The following is a 21,500-nucleotide window of genomic DNA, read 5'->3' as shown; positions in this document are numbered from 1 at the left end:
ATCTAAGCAAAAATAATATTATTTAGTTGTGCACGTTAGCTTTGCATTTCGACGTACTCAAAATCTCGTTGAATGAGTCCAGCAAGGATCTGCTGATGACAGTAAATCTGCTGATGACAGTAAATCCCAGCAAGGATCTCTTGAGATATAAATCGTGCATTTCCATTAAACATTAGCAACAGTGTAATACAATTTTGAATAATACTTCTGATACTTGTGCTGTGAACAATATCACAACAGATGAAGATGAAGATGAGATGGCTGGTCGTGGTTTTTTTTATGGCTTCATTGAGGAGATTAAGAGGAGATGATACATATGGAGTTTGTATGATCTCCGGCGAACTTGACAAGCAAATAGGAGTGGATGATACGTATGGAAATTGTATTATCTCTGGCCACCTCGACAACCAAGTATGCCAAAGTGCTATAATATTCGAGGGACCTTCGATAGAAGAGGCATCGAGTGATTTTGGAGGTATATATCACAGCAAACCCGCTGCTGTTCTCACTCCATCCTCAGCGGAGGATATCAGTAAGTTGATGAGAATAGCAGCTACGTCTCCCAATTTAACAGTAGCTGCCAGAGGTAATGGCCACTCCATCGGTGGGCAGGCTATGGCATTGAATGGAATTGTGGTGAACATGGCTTCACTCAAAGGAATCAATATAGTTCAAGAAAATAACACAGATGCTCCCTATGTTGACGCAATGTCAGGTGAGCTTTGGGTTGATGTGCTGAGGGGTACAGTGGGCGTAGGACTTGCTCCTCGCTCATGGACTGACTATCTTGATCTTTCCATTGGTGGGACTCTGTCTAATGCTGGGATAAGTGGCCAGACATTTCGATTTGGTCCGCAAATTAGCAATGTCTTGCAGCTAGAAATTGTTACAGGTTCTCATGAAATTAACTTCAAATCTTTGATTGCAATGTTGACCTATTTTAGTTTTTTATTAAATCAGTTGAGGATCATGTTAATATTATAAATGTTTCAGTATTCTCGCAATTCCTCTCTCTACATATTTGTTCTGATGAGAGGTTTTGTTCTGATGATAGGTCTTGCTGCTATTGCCTCAAAATATTATATATATATGATTAATTATTTTTTAGGATTAGGTTAATATTATATATGTTTTTTTATTCCGGCAATTCCTTTTTTTTCTACATATTTGTTATGATTATAAGTCTTGCTGCTATATATATATATGTCTTATTAATTATTCCTCAAAATTTGGATCATAATATTTTAGCAATTCCATTCTCTCTACAAATTTATTCTGATATACATATATATATATTATCATTAATTATTCTTTTTTATAGTGAACAATATAATTAGAAATTTGAACTTATTTTAAAGATCTATTATAATAAAATAAAAATTGAGAGGAATAAATGAATTCCAAATACTTTTGGCAAATCTAAACAACGTTTCCGTAAGTTCATCACAGAATATGTCTAGATCCCAATATACCCAATGCCAGATAGCTGCCAAAAAGCACAGGCCAGAAAACATAATATGTGCCCCGGCCACACCTTCATAACTCCAAATACCGGGATTAATTACAGTTTCTCCGGTGATGTTCCATCCACTCCATGAATCCTTTATTCCCAAATGAGTCATAAAAAGTATAACAAACATACCTTGTCTCCACATTGGATCAAGAAAAAGATGGGATGGATCCAAAATTGCTAATTCTTACAGAGTCATTGAACCAGCCCAACCAGCAACTAGAGCTATATGCATTATTATAATTTGTTTAGGTCATTATAATAAAATTCATTATTTTATTTAAAAAAATTAAATTTAAATAAAAAATAATAATTTCTCAGTTGTAGAAATCTAAATCCCATTAGAACTCATAATGCTTAGTTTATTAAATATTTATAAAATAAAAATAAAAAATTAAAAGCTTTATATAACTGAATCGAATATTTATGGAAAATTAATAATATTTACAAATATTATTTCCTTTTATTAGATATCAAACCATGCCATGAAATCTTCGATGCAGTCGTTTATCCGAAGAGATGAAACTTATTTATAAACAAATTTAATATATATTATTAAAAAATGAAATAAATTTTATATTCGTGATATATTTAAATAACCAATATAATAATTATTATATTTTTTTAGATAAATCAGATTATTTTTTGGCCGAATGAAGTGGCCAATATCTGAATTGCCGCTAAATAATTGAAAATTTCATCCCCTTACATTGTCCACGATTGAATTTTTTGAAGATGAAACCTATAGAATGTATTTTAGCTGCTTTATTTTACCTAAAAGTTCAAGTGCGTTGACGTTATATGACATTACAGGTAAAGGAGAAATCATAACGTGTAGTGAAGAGAAGCAGCCGGATCTCTACTTTGGTGCACTTGGAGGATTAGGACAATTGGGAATCATTACTAAAGCAAGAATCATCCTTCAACGTGCTCCGAAAAGGGTATGAATAATCACCATCATTTCCCCGTTGAAAATGTTAAGAATTTGGTCGCTGAACATTTTTTCCTTTCGTTATGTAAGTATTGCATTTTCCACAGTTATGTAGTCTGGCAATTATTCGCTATTATCTTAGTTTCCTGGATATATTTATAGCTGTAGAAAATATTGGTAGCTAGCATCCATGCAGAGGGTAGTTATTTAATCCCGCGATCTCTGTTTGTCTCTGCAAAACGAAATCTACCTAAACTTTCACCATGCCATCTTTCTGTGTCACGTGAAATCATGGCATCACGGCTGCATTGTCAACGATCAATTATTTAGGTAAAATCATTTAGCTATGATAGTCATGCATTAAATTAATTTGCTGGTTCAAGGGGCATATTTTTTGCGATCATATTTTGCCCAAATTTTGGCTAAACGGTAGTTTTAATGTTTTTATCTTTCACAAGAGGTAGTTTTAATGTTTTTGTTTTGTTTTTTTGGGTTATATTAATATTTTTTTACAATTTAACTAAAATAATAAGTTTTAATAAATAAATCTAAAAACATAAATTGTTGCATTTTTATATTTAAAAATGAATTTGTAATAACAAAAAGTAAAAACTTAATCCAAACAAATTTTCATCCATGAAAAAGACAAAACCCTGGAATATATTGAATTCATCTTTTGTAAAATATATTTTAAATTATTTATATATATAGTTTGGTTGGAGTTGTTGGATTTGAATTTTGAACATTTATATATATATATTTTAATTGGGCTAAATCTGTTGGAATAGTAACTTTGGGTTGTTAAATCTATAAAAACATAAATGTACAATCTAATTACTAAATGTTTTGCACTCAAAAATATGATTAGAAGACTGAAAGTGTTTTGGATAATTAAATTGTTTCTTGTGATTTTCAAACTCTTTTAAATCTATTTATGAATCTGAAAATGTATTTCAAAAAACTAAAAATAACAACATCATGAAAAATATGATTAGAAGAGGGAAATTTTTTAGGATAATTAGATTGTTTATTGTAGTTTTCAAACTCTCTTAAATCTATTTATGAATCAAGAAATGTATTTCAAAAGACTAGACTAACAACATCATGAATTTTATCAATAGATTTCTATGATAAAACAAAGGAGTAGAAGAGTTAAACTTATACACTTCATAAAACCTAGTCCAAATTTGTTCAAAATTGTTGGAACAAAATATATAAGTTGTTAAGTTAATATAAATTCAATTCTTCCCTATTTTTCAAAAAAAATTCTAACAATGAAAAATAATAATCACATCTCATAATTGCATAGCTAAATCTATTTAAAGAAGCAAGAAAATCTATAACTTACACTTTTTTCACTTTACTATAGATGAACTCCTTTCAAAATCTAAACAAAAATTGTTGAAATAACTTATTTCAGTTGCCATATCAATACACTCCAAGTGGTTAAAGGTTTTTGAGAAACTCTAATCAAAATTGCATTTCAAGAAATAAAAATAACAACCTCACTAAGAATTGCATTACATTTTAAGCAAATACAAATGACAACCTCACCAAGAATTGCATTGCATTTTAAGAAAATAAAAATAAGAACCTCACACAAAATTGCATTAGTGAAAAAGTGACGTAGGAGGTTGACGAAATGGGGTGGTAGTCTGGAATTAGACTACTGGTTAACTTTGTAACCAATTAGATGCATGTTAATAGATTTTGTATGTGGATTTTCCACCTGAGGGTCCCGCTTATCTGGCCAATCACTATCGGTCCCTCGCTGACTTCTCCTTTTATCAAGCGCTTCAATCCACGCTATTGATCTCACTTCTGCAGATCCAACAGATATCGCGTTGTCCATTCACCAACTAACCCGGACGATTTCCACTGTCGATGTGACCTGTCCAATCGAATGGTTGTCGCACAATCTCGTACAGATTCTTGCATGATCGATATCAGGTCGCAAGCGCGCGAGAAAAGTAGTTTTCTCGTGCTACGTGTCACCCACTTAGGCTAATCACATGAAATTTAGGAATATCGCTTACCACCTTTAAGGTGCGCGAGATACCACTTCCCACTTATCGAATACTACCACATGCTTAATTCACAATCTTAATAAAGACGTTTAAGGAAAGTTTAATGCTTAAGCTCAATATAAATCATTAATATTAATGGACTGTGATATTCAATAAAATGTATGAACAGAGAAAAATACCCTAATAGTGTCTAGAATGCCAATATACAGCTAGAAATGAATTTCTGCACTAGAACAATGCGTCCACACCACCATTCAATCAATTATTCAACAAAATGGAAATTACAAAGCCTTGGCCCTCTCGCTCAATTACAACAGTTTGTTTGACCTCTGTTCAATATCAAACCCTATATCTGTCACTCAAAATCTCGCTTACTCACTCTATTCTCAATCATCTAATCTCTCTGTCATTACATTCTTTCCTCCTTTATGAATCAAATCCTATCCTAACTGCATTGACAACTCAATCTCTATTTTTATCAACTCAACCACTAAATCCCTATTCTCAAGCTTTGATACAAACCTATACTAACAACTTATTTCATATTCTAAAAATAATACAGTAATCCAATTATTACAATAATTGAAATAAAGATTAATTCGAGAGATCCAACCCTCTCTACTAAAACTGATTTTTGACCACTGAGGTCAATGAAATTCATCTCTTGTTAGCCACAACATGTGAACATACAATCACATTACTGACTAAGTCCGGATGCTCCTGCATCAGACTCCTGGGGAAGAAAAGAATTCTTCATCAAAATTTCAGGCTTTACTCCATACTTCTGTAATTCTACTGTTGTTATCCAACTAGCATCCTCCACTAGTTGTCCCTTCCATTTGACTATATACCGAAAATAAACCTATCCTCTAGTTCTTTTGGATACTCTTTTCTCCAAAACAACTTCCACCTCTTTCTTGACTGTCTTTGGCATTTTTTCATCCCAATTTAAAGTTTGAACTTCATCTCCTGTAGGTTCCTTCTGTAGCTTTGACTCTGTCTCCTTGTATGGATACAAATCTGCAACATTGAAGATAGGTGATATTCCAATCCCTTCTCACAATTCAATTTCATAAGAATTAGTTGAAAACATCCTCACAATTCTGCATGGTCCTATCTTTTTCATCTTTAGTTTATTGTAAGTCCCAATAGGAAATCTTTCTTTTCTCAAGTATACCATCACTAGATCTCCTACTTGGAATTATTTTTCTCTCCTCCTCATATCAGCTTTCTGTTTGTATTTTCCATTTCTTTCTTACAATATGTCTTTGACATCTTCTTGTAGTCTCTGCAAACTCTTCATCTTTTGCACTTCTTGTCTCCTGTTTACCCAAATTTCTGAGTTCATACACATCTCTTGGATTCATTCCAAAAATAATATGAAATGGACTCGTCCCAGTACTTCAGTTTGGAGCATCATTATAAGCAAACTCAGCTTGAGCAAATGCTAAATCCCACTGCTTAGGATTGTTATGTATGAAACTTCTCAATATGTTTCCCAAGCTTCTATTTACCACTTCGGTCTTTCCATCTATTTGAGGATGACATGCTGAACTGAAACTAAGCTTGGCACCTAGTTTCTTCTAAAGAGTTCTCCAGAAATGCCCACCAAACATTGTATCCCTATCAGACACAATACTTATAGGTAATCCATGTAACTTTACAACCTCTGAAAAAATAGATTAGAAATATGTGTTGCATCACTAGTCTTTTTACATGCAATGAAATGTTCCATTTTGGAAAATCTATCTACCACAACATAAATGGAATCATTCCCTCTTTGAGTTCTAGGTAACCCCAAAACAAAGTCCATACTAATTGCATCCCATGGTCGGTCTTGTATTAGCAATGGTTGGTACAATCATGTATTTTGGCTTCTCCATTTAGCATGCTGAGAGATTCTAAACTTCTCAACAAATTTCTTAACATAAATTTGCATCTTTAGCCAATAGTAAAACGCATTTACATTAGCAAAGTTTTTTACTTGTCCAAAGTGACCAGATAATCCTCCACTGTGTTCGTCCTTGATTATGTTTTCCCTCATAGAACATTTCGGAATGCACAATTTGTTACCTTTAAATAGTAAACCTCCTTGGATAAAATAATTTAACCACTGACCTCTATTATGAAATATTGGATTTTGTAAAACTTCATAAACATATTTGAATTCTACATCATCTTTATACATATCAACCATTTCTTCAAATCCTACAACACCAACTCTTAATTCTTGTACAATGAAATTTACCCTGCTCAAAGCATCAGTAACTTTGTTCAACTTACCACTTGTGTGTTTTATCACAAAAGTAAAACTATGTAAAATCTCTATCCACTTGGCATGTTTCTGGTTCAATTTTGGCTGCTTGTTTATGAACTGTAATGCATGATTGTCAGAATATAATACAAACTCATTTGGTAGCAAATAATGTCTCCATTTTTTTAAAGCTTGCACAGTAACATAAAATTCTTTATCATAAGAAGAATACTTCTTCTTAGCTTCATTTAGTTTCTCACTAAAGTAGGCTATTGGTATCTATTCCTGGCTCAAAACCACACCAATTGCAACTCCAATAGCATCAATTTCAACTTGGAAAACTTTCCCAAAATCAAGTAAAGCTAAAACTGGTTTATCTCTAATTTTCTTCTTCAGCAACTTAAAATTTTGTTCTGTTGCTTCTGTCCACTTGAATGGTTGATTAGTCTCTTTTGATTGTTTTAATAATTGGTGCACAAATCTGACTAAGACTTCAGATAAATTTTCTATAAAAACTTACAAGACCATGAAAGCTTCTTACCTCAAATATGTTTCTTGGAGTAGGTAGTTCCAAACTACTTGGACTTTCTCTGGATCCATTTTCAAACCTTCTTTAGAAATTACAAATCCCAAATAGATTAATTCTTCTTTCATGAAACTACATTTCTTCAGATTTATCACCAATTTCTCTTTCTGCAGAGTTCTTAAAACCAACTTAAGATGCTCCAGATATTCTTCTTTGCTTCTACTGAAAACTACAATATCACCAAGATAAACAATGACAAAGTTGCCTACATATTCCTTCAATACTTCATTCACTAATCTCATGAATGTGCTAGGTGAATTAGTGAGAACAAAAGGCATCACTAACCATTCATATAACCCAATATTTGTTTTAAATGCAGTCTTCCATTCACCTCCCTCTTTAATCCTTATTTGATGATATCCACTCTTCAGATCTATTTTAGAAAAATACTTTGACCCACTTAAACAATCCATTAAATCATCCATGCGTGGTAAAAGAAATCTATACTTGATAGTAATCTTGTTTATGGCTCTGGAATCTGTACACATACGCCATTCACCACTTTTTTTTGGACTGAGTAGTGTTGGTACAGCACATGGACTAAGACTCTCTCTGATTAATCCCTTATCCATCAATTCCTGTACTTGTCTTCCAACTTCTGCATTTTCTTGAGAAGTTAACTTGTATGCTACTTTGTTTGGCAAACTTTCTCTAGGTATTATGTCAATATGATGACTAATACTCCTGATGGGTGGTAATGCATGTGGAAACTCATCCACAATAATATCAACAAAATCATTCAACAAGTTTTGATTTCTTCAGATAAATCATCTAAGTTTGTGGAAGTTAAAATTACCTTAGGTCTCCTTATGATATCAAAGTGCATTTGTTCATCCTTCTTGACTTCTTACAACAATTCTTTCCCACTCATCAGCATAACACTATTTCCAGGCGTTTTGTTGCCTGCTTCATCCTTCAATGGCAACAGTGTGTGTTTATTTCTATCCTTCTCTAGAGTGTAAGTATTTCTTCTCTCATCATGAATAGCTTTCCGATCAAACTGCCAAGGTCTTCCCAGCAACACATGGCATACATCCATTGGCATTACATCACACAATATTACATCCTTATAAGTACCAATCTGTATCTCTACCTTGCATTGTTCTGTCACAATAAGTTGATATCCTTTTTGCAGCCATGATACTTTGTAAGGAGTAGGGTGTACTATTTTCACTAGTCCTAAATTATCCACCATTTATGTAGAACCAAGGTTATTAGTGCTTCCACTATCAATTATTATTTTAGATCATTTTCCTTTGGACTTGCATGTAGTTATGCATAAACTCTTTTCTGAGTTGGTTCTCCTATCTCTTTCTCTGCCTTAAGCAATACCCTTTTCAACAACAAGGATTCTCCTACTTCAGGTGATTCTTCCTTGTTTGCAATTTGAGGTTTTTCTTCCCTTACTTCAACCACATTCACGTTCCTCTGATTTGTTACTTTATTATGAGGGCAATTCCATGATCCATGTCCCCATTCTCCACATGTGTAACACCAAATTTATCTTCCTCAGCCCCTTCCTCTGGGTGCAATTATTCCTCTACTAAATTCTCCTGTCTGTGGTGGTATACTACTTGAACCTCTCACTTCACCTTGAGGGTGCTGAAATCTTGATCTGGTATTTCATCTACCTCTTGCTGAACTTTTTCCTCTATTCTCCAATTTTTCTTCCTCAACATCTTCTCTTCTGCCTTCAAAGCTGCTGGACATGCATCTAGAATTGTCTTGAGACTTAGAAAGCTTATTTCTTCTTGTATGTCATATCTCAACCCATTTATGTATCTGGCTACATTTTCTACATCATCCTTTACATGTCCTGCTCTAATGCTCAGCTTATAAACCTCTTTTGTGTATTCTTTGATAGTCATTCCTTTTTGCCTCAAATTTTGTATATGTCTGAAAAAAATTTAACTAATAATCTTTTGGCATAAATTTAGCTTTCAATCTATTCACCATTTTATCCCATTGTTTGATCTTGGACTTCCCTTTTCTTGCTCTGGATGTTTATAATTCATCCCAACAGATAGCTGCATGACCCTTCGATCTGGTAATTGCAAATTTTACCTTCTTTTTGTCATCAACCTCTTCATAGTCAAAAGACTTATCTAATGAACTAATCCAGTACATTAATTCTTGTACATTGAGATTCCCATCATACAAAGGTATTTCCACCTCTGGTCTTCCACTTGCTTTGGCCAATATCTTGAGAACTTTGGCAGCTTCACTTTCATCCTCTTCTTCTTCCTCATAAGATTCTTCTGTAGCATTGAAATCTCCTTCATTAGGTGCTCTCCTCTAAGCAGTCTCCCTTATCTCCATCCTTGTACGCAGATTTCAGATCTCATCCAATAGAACTGCATTTGCTACAGGTCTTCCTCGACCTATGCTTCCTTCTCTCCTCAGTGGCATGTCTACAGTAGCAAAACTTAATCTTTGTGCTCTGATACCAAAATGACGTAGGAGGTTGACGAAATGGGGTGGTAGTTTCGAATTAGACTACTAGTTAACTTTGTAACCAATCAGTTGCATGTTAATAGATTCTATACGTGGATTTTCCCACTGAGCGTCCCGCTCATCTGACCAATCATTGTCGGTCCCTCATTGACTTCTCCTTTTATCAAGCATTTCAATCCACGTTGTTGATCTCACTTATCCAGATCCAACAGATATTGCATCATCTGCTCACCAACTATCACAGACGATCTCCACCGTCGATGTGACCTGTCCAATTGCACAATCTCGCGCAGATTCTTGCACAACCGATATCAGTTTGAGAGCACGTGACAAAAGTAGTTTTCTCATGCTATGTGTCACCCACTTAGGCTAATCACATAAAATTTAGGAATACTACTTACCACCTTTAGGGCATGCAAGATACCACTTCCCACTTATCGAATACTACCATGTGCTTAATTCACAATATTAATAAAGATGCTTAAGGAAAGTTTAATGCTTAAGCTCAATATTAATCATTAATATTAATCGACTGTGATATTCAATAAAATGTATGAACAGAGAAAAATATGCGAATAGGGTCTATAACGTCGATACACAGCTACAAATGAATTTCTACACTAGAACAGTGCGTCCACACCACACTTCAATCAATTATTCAACAAAATGGAAATTACAGAGTCTTGGCCCTCTCGCTCAATTACAACAGTTTGTCTGACCTCTGTTCAATCTCAAACCCTATCTCTGTCACTCAAACTCTCACTTACTCACTCTATTCTCGATCACCTAAGCTCTCTGTCATTACATTCTTTCCTCATTTATGAATAAAATCCTATCTTAACTTCATTGACAACTCAATCTCTATTTTTATCAACTCAACCATTAAATCCCTATTCTCAAGCTCTAATACACACCTATACTAATAACTTATTTCCTATTCTAAAAATAATACAGTAACCCAATTATTACAATAATTGAGATAAAGATTAATTCGAGAGATCCAACCCTCTCTACTAAAACTGATATTTGATCACTCACCTCAATGAAATTTATGTTGTGTTAGCCACAACATGTGAACATACAATCACATTGTTGGCTAAGTTGAGATGCTCCCGCATCCAGAGTTAGACTATTTTTAAAGCATAATCCATATGTTCTATGCTTTCCCCCATTTTTAACATATTTTGTGATAAAGTTTAGCCAAAATAAAAAATTTGAGAGATTAAAGAATTTCAACACACAATGTTTAAATGGTTTTTTTGAATTCTTTAACTTCATTTATACATTCAAAATTATGTTTTGAAGAGAAAAAATATAACATAAATATGATTTAGATAATCTAAATCAAAAAGAGAAAATATCAAAACAATAAAAATCACCTTTTCTAAATTTTTTTTTTTTTTTTTTTTGTAAGCTTCGGTAGGACCCACTCATTTTCCACTTTTTACAACCTCGCAGGATTCGAACTTGGGTGGGGGGTGTGAAAGCCATCCGCCCCAGCCATTACATCAATATATATATATATATATAATAATAATAATATTTTCTCATAAATTTTGCTCTAAAGATGAAACTTGTTAAAATAACATACTTAATTGGTTAAAAGTATTTAAACAAATGCCTCTAAAAATTTTCAAATTAATTAAAATCCATTTGTATATTTAAGCATTTCAAATAAAAACTACACCACTTTCCCATGAATTTAAACCTAAATAAAATCACAAATTTGTTAAAAGGCATACTTAAGTTGCTATAAAATTTGTGAAGTCGGCATACTTAAGTTGTTATAATAATATATGTTGAATGTTTATGAAATTTTCAAAATTGTTAAACTATTTATATATTAAAAAATTAAAGTAATATTTTCATTAAAAATTATAAAAAATAAAAAGCTACTAAATTTCGTTCTCCACTAAATATATATTTAAATACTTTAATCATGTGAATAAGATCAACTTATTAAATGTAAATTCGTGATCGAAAAATTTCCTTAAATTCTGATCTACTTGTCTTATACCTTAATATTCTTATTGTATTTACCACAACTAAATTTAGTTCTCCACTAAATATATATATAAATACTTTAATCATGTGAATAAGATTATAAAGTCGTGATTGAAAAAAATCCTTAAATTCTGATCTACTTGTCTTATACCTTACATCTAATAAATTTTACAGTGTCCAGCCAAATCCTATTTGATATTCTTATTGTATTTACCGCAACTAAATTTCGTTCTCCACTCAATATATATTTAAATACTTTAATTATGTGAATAATATTATCTTATTGAATGTAAAATCGTGATAGAGAAAAAATCCTTAAATTCTGATCTACAGTGGCTAGCCAAATCCTATTTAATATTTTTGAATTTTAGCATGTTAAGTCTTCTTTGTGGATGTGACTTGTTGTTTTTATACATTGGATGAGTGAGACTTGATTTGATCTATATGGAATTTTTTATTTTAGAGGAATTTTTTCTTGATTTATATAGTTTTTTTTATATGGTTCATACTGATTAATTATTGTATTTCTAAAGGACAGAAATATTTAACAATAAGACTCAACTAATTAAACAGAACTATCCAATCTATATAAATAATAGAGAAATATGAGATTTTTTTTATACATTAGATGAGTAAGATTTGATTAGATCCATATGGATAATAGATAAATATTAGAAGAAAGTTTTAGATTAACTTTGTTTTTTTAATTAAAATATTTTTATTTATAAAATCAATTATATATATATATATATATATATATATATATATATATATAATTTAATTATTAAGTATATTTATTTAAATGTGATATACTAAAATATTTGCTATTTATATTTAATAATATTATTATTAATTTTACACAAAATTATTTAAAAATTTAATTTTATATAAATAAATAAATAATTGATCAATTTCAATAAATTATGTTAATAATTTAATATATATATATATATATATATATATATATATATATATATATATATATATAAAAGTAAAATTGATTTAGTCAATTATGAATGATTTAGTGAACAATTTATTTCTTAACTACATTAATTTAAGTCTAAAAACAACTACTCCATAAAAAAAATTATCTTAATTATTATTATTTGGCTTTTATATAAAACATCATCAATTTAACTTTTATATAATATTTGGTAATTAAAATTTAATTCAAAATTGTGTAATTTCATTTTATATAAATTAACTAGATTGTTTTGAACTTACTAAAATATTATTAATATTATATTAATTTTTAATTTTTATAATTTTATAGTTCTCTATTTAATTAAAATTTAGTTTAAGTGGTTAATATTTTCAATAGTAATTTTTGAGTGTTCGAATATGTCTATGATGAGAATATTGAGAATGATGAGTATTCGAAATATGAACCATAGTAGTCATTTTTGTGTCAACTTTTCAAGTCTACAAGAAGATTATTTCTGTGATGATAATCGTGAGGATGATGAGTATTCTAAATATGAACCACATTAGCCATTTTTGTGTCAATATTTAAGTCTACAACAAGACTGATCATCATGATGAGTCTAATGGTAATTTTTATTTTAGATATAATTATTAAATTACTCTCTTTTCCATAATATTATATCTAAATATATAGTAAATGTGAGTATAAGGTCTCATGTTCAATTCATTTAGACCTAGATGGGGTGGTGAGGACTCAGCTATGGGTTATAGTGATAGAATTTGGAATCTACCTCATGTCAAGGTTAGCCAAGTTACCGATTCACTCAAAAAATAAAACTCATTATACTATTTTTTTTGTTTTTGTTTCTTTTTGGAGTAAAATTTTGTATTTCCTTCTAAACAAGAGATTACATGAAAATAATGAGAATTTTAAAATGGCTAGGAGAAACACAACCATATCCAAAAATTCACTCTCCTTGGAGAGAGAGAAGACATTGAGGTGCATGTAAGTTAAAAGTTTACCGTACATAAACAAAAATACTAACCTTCACAACCATGAAAGAAACTCATGAAACATGATACTTAAAAGAAAAAGAAATGTCAAGAGATTAAGTACAAGGGTTTGAGTCAGTATGTAATCTAGACAAGATTCTTGTTACAATCTTATGTGCTACCAATTGCGGGAGGGTTGCTAAGGTGCTGCTCAATGTGATCTAGTTGTTGATTTGTGTCCTTCATGTGCCAATGCAAGTGCTCCATTGAGTTGATTAGTTCTGCTCTATATCCATGCTAATCTAAGAGAACTTTTCCCTAGAGGAGTTTCATATGGAAATATAGGTCAACTATGTGCATGTATTGATTGAAGCACCCATGTGGATGCCCAATGTCCAACACCCAATCATTCGGTTTAGATAAAACCTTAGTATTCGAGAAGTGGTGTCATTGGGAGGTCCCCTCTTTATTGACATGAGTGAGCTCGTCCTAAATGGGGCTTGGAGTAATCTTTCTAAATCGAGTAGTTCTTTCCTCCAATAATTGATTTTACTTAGTTGGTTTCTTCCTATTTATACAATGCTTTGTGTTGACCTAGGCACATTGAAGAGGCATGATAGATGCACAAAGATGGAGAAAAGGCCAAGGAACAGGGGGTGAGTGCTAAGGAGTAGACAAAGTCACATAGTTAGGAGATCTAGCTAAGAAAGACAGAGCGATGAGTGTATTCCAGACATAAGATTGAGGTCGATGACAAGCTATAGATATGGGAGTAGGACCAACAAAGTAAGGAATAGTCGAGGCATGTTTTACAAGAAAATGGGAACCATTGAGGGAATGACTATTCTAGTGACACTACAATCATAAGGTTAGTAAAGTAACAAGACTGGATGATTATGAAGGTTGGCATAGTAGATGGTAACATGATGAGTAAAAATCCAATTAAAGAACTAAGAATTGAGAGGGATGATTATGCTTGAGAGGGAAGTTGTCCAATAAGTACATAGTTGCTTCATGGCGGTGAGATGCTTCAACCAAAGTCAAAAATTACTATAAATTCCACACATAGAGACATATTCTCAGGGAAGATGAAGTGCCCAAAGAGTTTTAGAAGGAATGATAGAAACTTTGTGGAGTAGAGTTCTTAAGAAGTTTGGTAATATTTCTTTTTAGAGCTACTTTGCAAGTTAGACGTGGGAGAACACTCCATGCTCGACTCAAATGAATACACCTATTCTAGCTACACTTCACCTAGGGATCTCTCTTGTTTGATGGAGAGATGAACTAGCATAACAACCAAGGTATAATTCATAAATGTGAATGTTGTGTAATGCCCATGGATACGTGTTTCATGACGACTCACAATGTTAAAACTATGAAGTGCTAGGACCGAGGTCATGAGTGCCATGCTCGGCATTTACAAAGCATAATTTCCCATAGAAGAGAGGCACCAATGTATAGACTAGAATATGAGGTTGCACTCAAGGTGGATGTGACTAGAGTGAGAGTTGCAAGGGTGGTTAATGAGGATGGTTTATAGTTGGAAAATGACAGTTCCCTTATGCCAATCTTAAGAACCCTCCATAGAGACATGCTACCACATCCTTAGTTGTATGGCCAGGTGAGATGGAAACTCCCCACCCCACACTACACCACCCCACCCCGCACCCTTCTGTACATGTAACACCCCATCCAAAGTTAAATTTAATTAAAACTGTTTTTATTTATTTATTTATTTTTAAATGACTATTATTATTTTAATTTATATTTAAAAGTTTATATAAAATTATATAAATATCAAAAAAATATTAACGCAAATTCATTTATTAATAAATTTGCTAAATTTTTATATTAAAAAACATTATTAATTAATTATTTAAGCATAATTTTATTTATATTTCTATTAATATACAAAAAGACATAATATTTCATGTTTCACATTGTTTTTGTTCACTCGGCTATCATTAAAAATAATGTTATTAATATATTTATAAAAAAATATGTATGAACAAATTAATAATATTACTATTCGTGGAAATGATGATTGACGCTATGTGATTCATTTCACTAATTTCAATCCTCCTTCTTCACCCCTATGAGAATCAATGGATGCAACATGTATTTAGTGAACTACTCAAAAATCATGAGCAATTAATCAATTACGACTACCTCTCATGGAAATGGTCATAGATGAATGACTTACTTAAAGCAGTTGAATCCCAAAAAATGATATGTAATATAATGCATTGTGAAAACCAAAAAATCATGAGAAATTAGTGAGTTATGACTATCTCTCATGGAAATGGTCATAGATGAACGTCTTACTTAACACAATTGAATCCCAAAAATTGATATGTAATAGAATGCACTATCAAAACGCCTCGATGCTTAAATTCAAAAGAGTGAAGGGAACTCTACTTGGATGGTTCATGAGGCACAATACTTGCTAAGGTTTTCCAAATGGGGTAGCAAGCTATGTGGGCTTCTTTGTGGGGCAAAATCCATAGTGAAGCGCACTTGAGCTACAGGCGATCTGGGATGGGTGACCTCCTGAGAAGTTGGAAGTGATGATTGACGCTAAAATGAATGTTATATAAATAATACAAGAAAATCAATATAAATGTTAAATTTTATTTATTTATTTATTTTTATTTAATAAATAAATTAGTTAATTTAGTATTAATAAATAATATGTACACTAATATGTTATTATTATTTTAGTAATATTTCAAACTAGTTTTAATCCCACTTCTTCACCCCTGTAAGATGAACGTTATATAAATAATACAAAAGAATCAATATAAATGTTAAATTTTATTTATTGATTTACTTTAGATAAATAAATTAGTTAATTTAGTCTTAACAAATAATATGTACACTAATATGTTTTTATTATTATTAATTTTTCAAAAATATTACTTTTATTTGATAATAACCAAATAAAAACAATAATTTCGAAAATAATAAAAGAAATAAAAAAGGTTAAAAATATATAAATAAATTAAAAGTAAATAATAATAATAAATTAAATAATAATAATAATAATAAGAATTGATTAAATAAATAATATATATATAATAATAAATAAAATAACTCATAAATATTATAAAAAGAAAGGAGAAAAGGGAGACGAGCACTAAGAAAGAAAGGAGAAGGGGAAGTGTACTAGCTTAGGGAAAAAGGGGCGCAATCCAAGCACTGCTAATTTTCTACATATCATCCCTATTCAACGTGAAAGATTTTTTTCAATTTTGATAGCTTTTCTAAAGTTTCGGTAATGAAAGTGGTCAATCCTTGCAATAACACGAGAATATTCTAAACAAATGTGGTGTTTAGTTTTGTTAGCAGGTCCCGCTAAAGCTAAGGAGGAGGTCCTATAATGTCTAATATGAGCTACATGCTCATGAATTCTTTGATTTATAGAGTTGTTTGTTTCTCCAATATAGGGGTTCACACAGGAACATGGGATTAAATAAACACCTTTCATGTCTTTTGTATCTAATGGACCTCTTTTATGGATTTGAGGGAGCTACGAATAGTGTTCAGGGGTCTCAAAATTAAAGAGATCTTGTGCTTCATTAAAATTTGAGCAATCTTATCAATGGTGCCTTGGATAAAGAAAAATCCAAGCAATCTTATCGATGGTACCTTGGATAAAGGCAAATCCGAGCAATCTATCAATGGTACCTTGGATAAAGGGAAGCTGGACATTGGTAACCAATTCTCTTTGCTCTTTTCTTAATTTTGGACCTTTGCTTGCATTCAAGAAAGCTTTGAGACCTTGGGACCAACTATAACCATTATTCTTAAAAACCTTAAGTAGATGGGTTTTCTCATCTTCCAAATGATCTTTATCGGAGACCCTAAGAGAACAAGTGACGAAAGTGTTGAGAACACCAACCTTTTGAGGAAGAAATGACGGGAGTTGGCATGAAGGAATTGTTCCGTATGGGTTTTCTTCTAAAAGACCTCGTGAGTGAAAGAGTTATCATTTTCCTTGGTGAGCCATCATTTTTAGTCTCCATAGTGAACTTAATGGAGCTAGATAGATTATTTATATGTCGGAGGAATAAATCCAACTTCTCACAACCATGAGGCCACTTGATGAAAGTATCATCAAAGAACCTCTTCCAAAGCTTGGGATTGAACTGAGGTGAAGTCAAGGCTTTGGATTCGAAAAATATTATAATTTTTTTTTTCAAATTATTTGAATAAATTGTTAATTCATCATTAAAACATAAATATATAATTATTAAGTAATAGATGAAATAGTCTAATTCATCATTTTTAAAAATAAAAATATATACTTGTTAATTAATTGATAAAATGGTTTTTATTTAAATATTTTTTTCATTAATTTTAACCAAAATTGAGTAATTTTTTTTTTTTAATTCAAATTTAAATTATTTAATTTACAAAACCACTCTTAAAATTATATCCCTAAATTATAATAAAAATAATTATTTCATCAATAATTTCATCTATTAATTAAAATAAAGCTTACCTTATTTACATTATATATTTTAAATTTTTATATTATTTTTTAATTAAAATTAAATTAATAATTATTAATTTATAAATAATAATTTTCTATATATAAATATTAGGTTATTCTCAAATTCATAAAACCTTATTTATCTTATATTTCATTTTACTATTTTGGATAGCATATAGTTTTTTTTTTAATTTGTTTTTTCAATTTTTTTTAATTAATTTTTTTTAATTTAATTAAGGTCACTCTTAATATTATTAATACAAATATCATATTAATTAAAATTTATATAAAATACTTTATAAGTGTACAATAAATATTTGACCCATTTTTCTTATGATGATCATTGATACTAAATTAAAGAAACTAATTATTTAGTTTGATTTAAAATTTTATTTCTATGCTTAAAAAGCTTGGAGAGAAACCTATCGAGCTCACTATAATTTTGACATCCTAAAAGGCTAGGGAGGTCATTATTGCAACAAAGATGATGAAAATGAGATGTAATGTGGTTGTAAGTTGGGCACTTTACCAGGAAGTGATTGTCAACCTCAAGGTTCATATTCTCACAAAGATCGCAGATCTTTTCCATCCATTATGTTTTAGGAACTGTCCAACCACCCGTTTCACTATGGAGCTCATGAGAGTTCATTCTAATCTTGGCTATATTAATTTTCTTCTTTGACGTAGTTACAACAGAGATACTTTTGATCTTCTAGGGTGGGGTTGATGACCTCCTTATAATATCTTAATTTTCTTTTAGTTGCTGAATCTTTATCACTCCACATTTTCTCTTTAAACTTAGAATTAACAATATTTTTAATGTTATTAATGTTTTGCAATGCAATATTTTAGTCAATTGCCCAATAATTTAACCAGGTCTTGGTATCTTTATACCAAACTTGTTTAAATCTTATATACTGATATGAATAAACTTTAATCTTATATACTGATATGAATAAACTTTATCGATATGAATAAACTTTATCAATATTGATGTGAATAAACTTTATCATAACTTTAAAAATATATGTGTGAGGGAGGAACAATTGTTTGCTATGCTAATCTCGAGTGATGTGATGTGGTTTGTCCAGGCGAGAGTGATAAGGTTGGTCTACTCGAAACTACAGGACTTCATGCACGACCAGGAGCTTCTCATTTCTCTCCCACGTGATCAGGGATTCGATTACATCGAAGGTTTTGTTGTACTTAACGGAAATGACTCACTCAATGGCTGGCCTTCCATACATCTTCTGTCTCATCAATCCTTCGACGCTTCCCTCATTCCTTCCACAACGGGTCCGCTACTGTACGCTATTGAGGTTGCCCAATACTACGACCCTGGAATCGACATCGATAAGGTTCCTCTCTGGCAAATCTTCCCCTTCAAGTATTCCCGGTTTCTTTAAATTCATGATATAAAGCATGTATACTACTTTCTATGGCATATGTTAATTGCTTATCATAATTCGCTGACGGGCTGCAGATAATCGAATCCCTGCTTTCCAAACTTGGCTTCATTAAGGGTTTACAATTTAGCGCCGACCATTCATACTTTGATTTTCTCTATCGTGTCCACGCCGAAGAAGTATCAGCGAGAGAAAGCGGTGTGTGGTACACGCCTCATGCGTGGTTCAATCTCTTCGTCCCGAAGAGCAGAATGGTAGAATTTGATTGCAAAATCTTTAAAAATACACTTATAAAAGGAGTGGATGGATTAATTCTCCTATATCCTATGAAGAGAAGTTTGTAAGTTTCAGACAAAATTTGGTGAAGCTTGTAAGTTTTATAAATGTCGTGTTCTAAACTCGTTATAAAATGTATGTTTGTCCAGGTGTGATCCTCGCACGTCCGCTGTTATTCCTGACGAGGACATCTTTTACGTGGTATCCCTCCTCCGTTTCAACAAACCGTTTCCAGAGGGCCCTCCTCTCTCCTCTGTCCTGGATCAGAATAACGCTATTCTTGAGGATTGTGAAGCAAATGATATCGATGTGGCACAATATCTTGGTCGTCATGAAACTCAAAGAGAATGGGAGAAGCATTTCGGACAACGGCGCTGGCAGCGATTTTTAGAGAGAAAGAGGCTGTTCGATCCAGACGCCATTTTGGCTCCAGGACAGAATATATTTCCCAGAAACGGAATGTATTCCCAAGAATAAGTTAATCTGCTATTCACTATCCACTATCGAAACCATGCATTTGAAGTACGCTTACATCCCCCATCCCCCAGGACTGTCATGTGATGTGCGCCACTTCTCATCCTGCTTTTGCTCTCTATAGAGACATGTCCGTTTCCAGAAGTAAACTCTGTTAATATTGATCAGTTTCTCAAGATTATATTCCAACATATACTGAACTGAACTTCTGTTCTTATATTCCAGAATACATTCAGATATTCGTACTTCTTAAATTGCAGTTACTATTGATCAGATTCTCAAGACTATATTATGCGCTACTTGCAGTATAAAGTCAATTCGTTTATACGTCTCCTAATTGGACTTTACCTTAGCCCATGTTACCCATCAAATACACACATATATAGATACATCTCATCCCAAAACCAAACGTTGTAGATTCAAACTTCTAACATTCCCAAATATTTTGATGAAGTATTCACGTGGGTGGAGAACTTATCTCACTCCAAAACCAAACATGGTAGAAAACGGAAATTTTAGGGTAAGTGGGTTAATATATATATATATATATATATATTTATTTTGCGTTTTTCTTTTGTAAAAGTTATTAGTCCATTATAAAAATGTTTTATCATGAAAATGTTAAAATTTGATATAAAAATTATATAAAATTATTAAAATTTTAAATATTTTTATAAATTTTTTACAAATTACATATTATAAATTATTATTTACTAAAATTTTTAAACTTTAAAATAATTTATCATCATAATAAATATATATATATATATAATACCAAAATTTTTAAACTTTAAAATAAGTTATCGTCATTATTATATATATATATATATATATATATATATATATTTAGTAGTAATTTGAGGAAAAAAAAGTAAAAATATATATATTAGCTAAACTATATTAGAAGTAGTTGATATAAATTTATAGGTATATTTTCTCAATTTAAAATAAATAATGTTATCAATTGTTAAATACTTATGTGGAGGACTTCTAGATCATGATTCACTTCGGTTAAATATGTTATGTTTATGAGTTTTTACAAAGGTTGATTATAGTTACTATGGTTGATGACGTTTATTGTTGACAATGGTTGATGATGATTGACCCTAGTTGATAAGGGCAAATGAGGATTAACCTTGGTTGACAAGGATCGAGCATGGTTCACT

The 21,500-nt window shown here is 31.4% G+C and overlaps 1 protein-coding gene across 1 annotated transcript; it reads left to right on the top strand.

The window, feature by feature from the left end:
* Positions 1 to 246: 246 nt before the first annotated feature.
* LOC149156089 (cytokinin dehydrogenase 11-like) lies at positions 247 to 20,607 on the top strand. Its single transcript, XM_089444628.1, has 5 exons — positions 247 to 892; positions 2,324 to 2,451; positions 19,270 to 19,536; positions 19,662 to 19,924; positions 20,010 to 20,607. Exons 1-5 carry the CDS (start codon positions 247 to 249, stop codon positions 20,335 to 20,337), a joined length of 1,632 nt encoding a protein of 543 aa, XP_089300754.1. The 3' UTR covers positions 20,338 to 20,607.
* Positions 20,608 to 21,500: the final 893 nt, after the last annotated feature.

Source organism: Pinus tabuliformis, chromosome 9, assembly GCF_031772625.1.
Source record: "Pinus tabuliformis cultivar Carrire ecotype Pingquan chromosome 9, CPIR1, whole genome shotgun sequence".
NCBI lineage: Eukaryota > Viridiplantae > Streptophyta > Pinopsida > Pinales > Pinaceae > Pinus > Pinus tabuliformis.
This window is presented reverse-complemented; position numbering and strand designations above follow the sequence as displayed.